General features: G+C 44.7%; 1 protein-coding gene across 1 annotated transcript; it reads right to left on the reverse strand.

Moving 5' to 3' along the window:
• Positions 1-4,274: 4,274 nt before the first annotated feature.
• Positions 4,275-7,006, reverse strand: LOC120833336 (homeobox protein six1b). Its single transcript, XM_040200376.2, has 2 exons — positions 5,735-7,006; positions 4,275-4,988 (listed from the first exon to the last, which is right to left on the reverse strand). The coding sequence occupies exons 1-2, from the start codon at positions 6,292-6,294 to the stop codon at positions 4,694-4,696; spliced, it is 855 nt and encodes a 284-aa protein (XP_040056310.1). The 5' UTR covers positions 6,295-7,006; the 3' UTR covers positions 4,275-4,693.
• Positions 7,007-7,529: the final 523 nt, after the last annotated feature.

A 7,529-nucleotide genomic window follows, 5' to 3' on the forward strand; every position in this document is an offset into this window, starting at 1 on the left:
AAATTCATAGTATTGGTTATGTATTAATCTGCAGCGGAAAATACTCCCCAATAGTTGCACTATTTATTCCTTATTGAGTTACGTTCTTCAAAAACTACAGTTACCAGACATTTATAAAAATGGAGGAGCCTCTTTCCAAAGTTTTTTTTAATGACATTTACATATTCAGCAGGAACCAACAGGCCAAGAGCAACAAACATCCAACGTATAGTTGATGGCAAAGAACGTGATTATTACTTAAATTATTACTCCTTCTTTAAATACTCTGAGGAACAATTAGGAAAGTTATGGATTGGATATCTGCATCTGTATGTTTATTTCCCCTTTGGTATGACGGTAAGCATCCTTATGTTGTGGCATTCTGCTACTACAACCTACTTTGAGTCGACTTCTTCTCCATTTAATCTTTTCTTTATCTTTCATCAGACTTGCATCCCATCCCAGAGAAGTATTTCCAGTTGAACTACTGTGTTGTAGTGTTGGATATAATACACCTCGGCTGTGATTTGCCTTTGAAAGGCTGTAATTCACTAAGAAAGTCGGTTGTGTCCCAAAAAAACATCCCAGACTGAAGTCACGTGTCTGATCAAAAATATGAAGCTAATGCCACTATCATCTTTCTCTCCAGCCTCCAAAAATATACATATCTGATTTTTAGCAACCAGAGCTGTTTTTTTGTCTCTAGAGGAGAACAAGATGGTTTGTTATATGAGCCTCTGCCTCCTGGCCATCTTTTTTTTTTTTTTTTTTTTTTTTGCACAACTCCTCTATCGTAGACATTTCACACGTCTCATCTTGTCCTTTTTCCTTTTCCTCTTTTAACATATTACAAAATGTCCCTCCTTCATCAGGTAATGTATATGATGCCGTCCTTCATTTGACACACAACCCGCTATTTAATACCCTAATCGGAAGGGATCGTCTGCAGACTCTCCTTCTCCTCGTGTCTGAACTCTCGGTCGCACATCACTCATCCGACTTGGAAAGAAAGAGATAAATATTTCTTTCAGCTCTGTCACATAGGAGCTTCCTGTTGGACGAAAGGCTTCCTACTCTCTGGCCCCCGTGCTCCCACATTGGTATAATTAACATTTTTCAGACGCAGTAATCCCTCTGATCTCTTGTCTATGTCATTGAAACAAAGCAGACGCCCTTTCCATGCCGTCTAGAATTGTTTCTACTTTTTATTTCCTCTGATACACACACACACACACACGCTGCGTGGGGCCACACACACCTGCGCACACACATCTCATCGGCCTCTGCCTCTGGGTTCGTTCAGGCAGGAACATTGTCAGATCCATGCATCATTGGTAAGGAAATCTATCCACCCCCCCCCCCCCTCCCCCTCCCTACCACACACCATAGCCCCTCCTGCCACTCTGAGGCAGACCTGAAAAGATCCTTTTGTCCCTCATCACCCGCCTGCTCCCTTCTCCCCCCCCCCCCCCCCTCCCCACCTTTGACACACACCCCTCATACAGCCTGTGGTCATGGATACCTGGGACTGTCTCACACCCGCCTCCACGTGTGGGATAAAGCCCGCAAGCACTGGGCCGCGCCGAGGCAACCCAAAGTTCCCCCTCTTTGGTTTCGGGTCCTGATAGGAGATGCACACTGACTCTGACGCCAGAGAAAACATTGAGCCAGCTGAGGTTGGACGGACTGCTCTCCATGTTTATTTGCACACATCAGGGCCCTTCCTGCTGTTGATTTAGAGACACTGCCACTTGCGCCCATGAGAAATGAAATGCCCTTTTGATGACTCAGACTCTGTTTGCCGTCGGCAGCTGTTGCTGCTGGCACCGGCGCGGGCTGACGTTATATACCTCCAGCTTTTGTCATCTAGTCTATAGGCTGCCTTCCATTTGACACTCATTGCAAGGCCGATGAGAGGAAGACACGGTGGCGGATGCATGCGGATGGATCCGTGGCGGTCGTTGTCCCTCCGGATTCGAGAAGCGGGGGATTCGAGCGTGATTAAAAGCACCGTCAGAGTTTCTGTGTCGGATTGATTTTAGTCTCTTGCGCATCCTGAAGGTGACTCTGACAGCCTCCCTCTGTCGTATGGCACAGAGCCTTTTTTAATCCTTGCTTTGTCTGTACGCTGCCGGACACATTGCCGTTAGATTAACAGGTATGAGGAGTTTCTGTGGTGGCTTCCCGATCACCTGTTTGTTAATTTGTGAATATTTAGCCACACGGCGTGCCAAGCACGCACGTTGTTGTCAGAACTCTTAGGGATCTGCAGGACATCGGCTCTCTGCTGACCTCTGCTGAATGAGGCAAATGGGCAATTGTTTGTTGTACGGATGTGGATATTTAAAACTTTTTTTATCTTACGGCACTGCTGCGAGTTAATTAGTTATATTTACGAATATTGAATTGTTCTGGAAAAACTTTAAAGATGTCCCTGAGTGGTTTTAATTTGATAATTCAAAAAGGTAAAAAATAATTGGTTGAGCACATTTTCTTGGCATTTGGAACTTAAACTCATATTTCTCATCTTGAAGTTAAAACGCAAGTTAAAATGAATGTAACAAACTACATTCTTTCTTTAAGTTTGACTCGACTAAGTTTTGCCAGAAATATGTATATAATAGTTTCAAAATGTACTCGAGTATTTTCATTTAATGCTACTTTTCACTTCTACTCACCACATTTCTGGGCAAATATAACATTTTACCAAAGTATTCTGAACGTTTGTAAATACAGTAAACGTGTTGCAAATATAATGCGCTGTTATAGTTAAACAACCTTCAAAAGTAGCTACAGTTTTTCAATCTGCATCTGTAATAATGGTCTAAATAATAGCATAATAATAATAATAGTATAATAACAGACTGACAGGACTAACGTTTCTGCGTCAGAAGATTTTGTAGCTAATTTGATGACTTTTGGATGACACGGATTAAAATAAGGCTAATTTTACTTTATGATCTAAATGCTTCTTCCACCACCCTCACATATTAGATTAGAAACGCAAAAAGAGGAACCACTGACCAAAAAGCCCGATGATGGAAGGTCTGCTGAGGACATTCAGACAGCCGCATCACTCAAACACAACCATATGGATCTGCCGTAGGTGATAGATGGGGAGCACAGCCCGGTGTTTTTAGTAGACCTGAGGGGTTCAGAGAGAGCGAGCGAGAGGGGCCTCTGAGATCTAGAATACCTCAAGGTCCCTCCACTGAAGCCGGGCGTTGCAGCCCTGCAGCCCTGCAATCTTTGCAATCAGGCAGTAATGCTAGCAGCGACTGTTTCAGATTATGCTCAGGAAATCCTCTGTGCTCTCTGCTCAAAACAATTTACCCTGACATGAGCCCAAAGAAGAGTGTATGGGGGGTGGGGGGACAAGAGAGCTGTCCTCGCCAGATTCCTGCTCTCCGGCCACCATATTCTCAGATTCCATCCTACAAATATTCACTTTATTTATTAGTATTATTATCACGTTGTTGTTGTTTACGTTTGGGATTATTATGATGACCTTTGTATGAGTGGGATTGTCTGCAAACGGCCCTGGTAAAACTAATATGTTAGCAATTCTATGCGGGTATCTCCTATTATAGCCCCTATAATTTGTTTTGTTTTGTTTAAAAGGCATCTATGTTGATTTGATAAGGAAGCCGACTTTTCAGATTTCCTAGTGGGATGTTTGGTATTTGTGTGTCAGAATACCCGGAGCTGGTAAATAAAGGTTGAGTGGTGGCTCTTTCCCATGGCCCGGAACCGACAGAGAAAACTCGGAGAGAGCCAAGAAAACACGGCAACAAAAAGCCAGTGATCCGCAACACTCGGGCTGAAAATGACAGAAAGAAGAAAAACATTCTCCTTTCGCCAAATATTAGAGCGACGACGCAAACACGATAATGAAAGGAACCATCAGCCTCCTGGCAGACAGCTGCACATGTTGACGCGCATTTGTGTAATTAAATTTCCCTTCACGACTCTGTGTTTGGAATTCTATGTTTTGAATTATTATTGTTTAAAAAAAAAAAAAAAAAAACGACCGGTAGAGCAGGTTCAATGTTTGACACGAAATTACTCCCGAGCTTCAATCCACGAGGGTGGATTTGTTTGGATTCGATCAGAATAAAAATACAATCATTAAATAAATCAACAAAAGAATGCACATAATAATGAGTGAATTAATTACCACAATTAATTAATGGTAAATTGTCGATGTCTAATAGACTCCTCTGAGGGGCGGAATCTACGACACATTTAGTGTCTTTTTTTTCCCTCTAAATACACAAATAACACAGAGACAAATGTATTACTTTTGTTTTATTGGAAACTATTACCATGACTCTAATGAAAACGTTACCTCTCTTAGTTTCCGTCGCATGAGGTTGCTATAATTCTTTTTATCTCAACAAAATATCATAAATTAAGCAAATGGGCAGTCCAGTTAAGTGTCTCGTTGACTTAAGAGTTCCAGGCAGGTCCTGTTTGTTTGTTTGCTGTCATGTGCAGGAGAAGAGAAAAGCCTCCTGTCAGTGGGGATATACAGGTTAAGCGCATAAAGGGATTTTGTTCTAACCAAATTTAACGACAGACAAGTCAGTCTATTTTATAAGATAGGCTATAGTGTTATTTCATTAATGTTCTCATTCCGATACACGTATCAGTCTTCTTTTTCGGTGTTTTTTTTTTTGTTGTTGTTGTAAAATAGAATAATCTGGCAGTCTCTTTAAGAGCCCAAATCCACAAGACTGGAGGTTAGAGGTCCCAACAAGGAGTCCTGCAGTTGGTGCGGGTGTCCGTGCATGCTGTGCACCGGCTGTGGGGGCCCCAGGCCGGACATGGGGTAAGCCGAGGCCCCCGGGTGGTTCATGTTGCCCTGAAGCATAAGCGCTGAGTTCTGGTCGGGGCTCTGAGGTGGAGAAAACTCGTCCTCCGAGCTGGACATGAGAGACTTTCCTCCGTCCAGCGGGGACAGCTGGTTCTGTTTGTTGCCGCCTGCGTTGCTGTTTTCGCTGTTTTCTCTGGAAACGACAACAGGGAGGAATGAGAGAAAATACGCATGTATTCTGTTGACATTGTGTTCGGAGTAAAAAGGGCAGCATGAAAGGCGGCCATAATTATTATTTGTACTAGATGCAAAGGATATGGACTGGTAAGTATAGGCCAATAGGCCTTGAAGAAAAACTACCCAAGGCGTTTTAGTTATTTCCCTTCCTTTTTGCAGAAAATGTGTTTTCATATTGTTTGATGATTTCCCGATAACTTAAAAGTTAAAGCACGTGTTAATTGTTCTACACTGTAACCCACTTTAGCACGTATCTCGCGTGTAAAACGTCTGTATTGTACGTATTTCATTATTAAAGTCGACGTTATTTTATTTCTGAAGCGGATGTCTTTTTAAGATGTTTATTTTTCCATTCAGGCTCCTTTCAAACGAGGACAGTTTGTGTAAGTCCATCATTTGTCAACAGCAGGCTTCTGTTTACCCGCCCTCACTGCTGCTATCAGGACGCGACTGAATTCTATCCGAAATTACAAACATGAGAATAGTTTACCTTCTCAGAATGAAACGATTTCTCTCATAAATTAAAAAGATATGCATTTACCTGCTCTGCCACTTCCTCGTGGAACTTTCTGTTGCCTGCTTCTTTTTTTTTTTAGCAATACTTCATTCTAACTCCAAATTCGTTTCTCGACACGAGCGCAAAAGCAAACGGGGTTGTTCTTTTTTCCTCCCCAAAGTGCACGCAGTGCGTCGGTGACGTACCTCTCCTTCGCCTCCGCGGCTCTGTCGCGCTGCCGTCTGTTTTTGAACCAGTTGCTGACCTGCGTGGTGGTCAGTCCCGTGGCCTCGGCCAGCTCCCTCTTCTCCCGCGGGGACGGATAGGGGTTGTGCGTGTACCACTCCCTCAGGACGCCCCGGGACTTCTCCTTAAAGCAGTAGCTGGTCTCCTCGCCGTCCCATATCGTGCGGGGCAGCGGGAATTTCCTCCGCACCCGGTACTTCCCCACGGCCCCGAGCGGCCGGCCGCGCAGCTTCTCCGCCTCCACGTAGTGCGCCTTCAGCCACAGCTGCTGCAGCTTCGGGTGGTTGTGCGGGGAAAACTGGTGGCTTTCCAGGATCTTGTAAAGCTCTCTGAAGTTCCCCCGGTGAAAGGCCACCACCGCCTTGGCTTTGAGGACACTCTCGTTCTTGTGGAGGTGATCGCAGGCGGGCAGCGACCACAGGAAGCGGCCGAGCCGCTCCAGGTTCCCTCCCTGCTGCAGCACCTCGCAAACGCACGCCACTTGCTCCTGCGTAAACCCGAATGACGGTAATATAGACATGATGTCCAAGCTCCCTCCTCCGCCCCCCCCCAAAAAACGCCGTTATCCAAACCGATAGCTGTCACTTCGTTCTCTGCGTCTATAGCTTCTCGCCCCAGTGCAATCCAGCGCAATCCGGCCGCGCAGCACACAGGCCCTATAGGCGATCCGCTCCACTCCGGCCCCCGATGCGCGCAGCAGATCGGGATGTTGATTGTTGGGACAATTTGTTCCTGTTGGAGATATGTCAGGCTTAAAGGGAGCCCGTGCGTTACGGTGATTGGCTCTCCTTCTGCCCTGCACCGTGTACAGCAGAGCAGGACTGAGTTTGCAGCTCCGTTTCCTCCCCAGAGGCAATGCGTCAGGGGCTGAAATAGGAGCGCGCTCCCACCTCCCGCCCCCACAGTCCCTCTCCCGCTGCAGCAGAGGGAGCAGAGAAGCACCTAAACACGAATCAATTATTACAGACCCCCCCTCAGAAAGCCATATTAACATGTTTTGAATATACATCTTCGGTGATGGTGGGGACTCTACCAGTTTTCCCACGTGGGGAAAACCGCACACTGCATCTCAATACGTGATCAGTAATCACAGTCAGTGGAGGGTGAACCCACTAATGATACAGCGCTTTTTATCCGTATGGGGGGAATTTAAAGCTTGAAATATGCTCTTAAATCGATCACGCAATCAACCCATGGCATGCAGTTCATTTTCAGAAAAAGAAAGAAAACGATTGAAAATATCAATTGTTTTTTTGTGGCTTTTCCATTTTTGTTTCTATTAGAGGTTTATTTACCATCTCAGCTGACCATGGTTGACGCCAACTACCTTAATTACATGCAGACTTAACATTTTGTTCCATCCCCAACTTTCATAGTCTAATTACCGAAGCCGTTTATTTTACGAGGTGATATAATTTAATAAGTTTCTATTTAATGTTGGGCGTGCGAGCCATTACGCTCGTCTTTTATACGACAAACCTACCTGACAAACATGTTATTGGATATAAACCACAGGAAATCAGCTGCAGAGTGTGCAGGTGGGTGGAAACAATAGGCCGAGATGGAACTGCACACGGTTATCTTCAGGATGGAAAATAATAAGACAAAAAAGGCAGCATAACACTCATTCAACACTCAAAATTGGCAAAATAAAGGAGTTTCCTAATGTGGACCTGGAGGATCTGGAGAATAAATTCATCTAGAACATTTCCTCGCCTTTTCTCCTACAAATCAATATTGGAGTCCTTTAAGACA

This window comes from Gasterosteus aculeatus, chromosome 15, assembly GCF_964276395.1.
Source record: "Gasterosteus aculeatus chromosome 15, fGasAcu3.hap1.1, whole genome shotgun sequence".
Lineage (NCBI taxonomy): Eukaryota > Metazoa > Chordata > Actinopteri > Perciformes > Gasterosteidae > Gasterosteus > Gasterosteus aculeatus.

Excerpts from the sequence above, each read along its gene's own strand:
- LOC120833336 (XM_040200376.2), bottom strand. The coding sequence starts at position 6,294 with ATGTCTATATTACCGTCATTCGGGTTTACGCAGGAGCAAGTGGCGTGC. Across the intron at positions 4,989-5,734 it reads GCCGCGGAGGCGAAGGAGAG|AGAAAACAGCGAAAACAGCA; the intron begins GTACGTCACCGA and ends TGTCGTTTCCAG.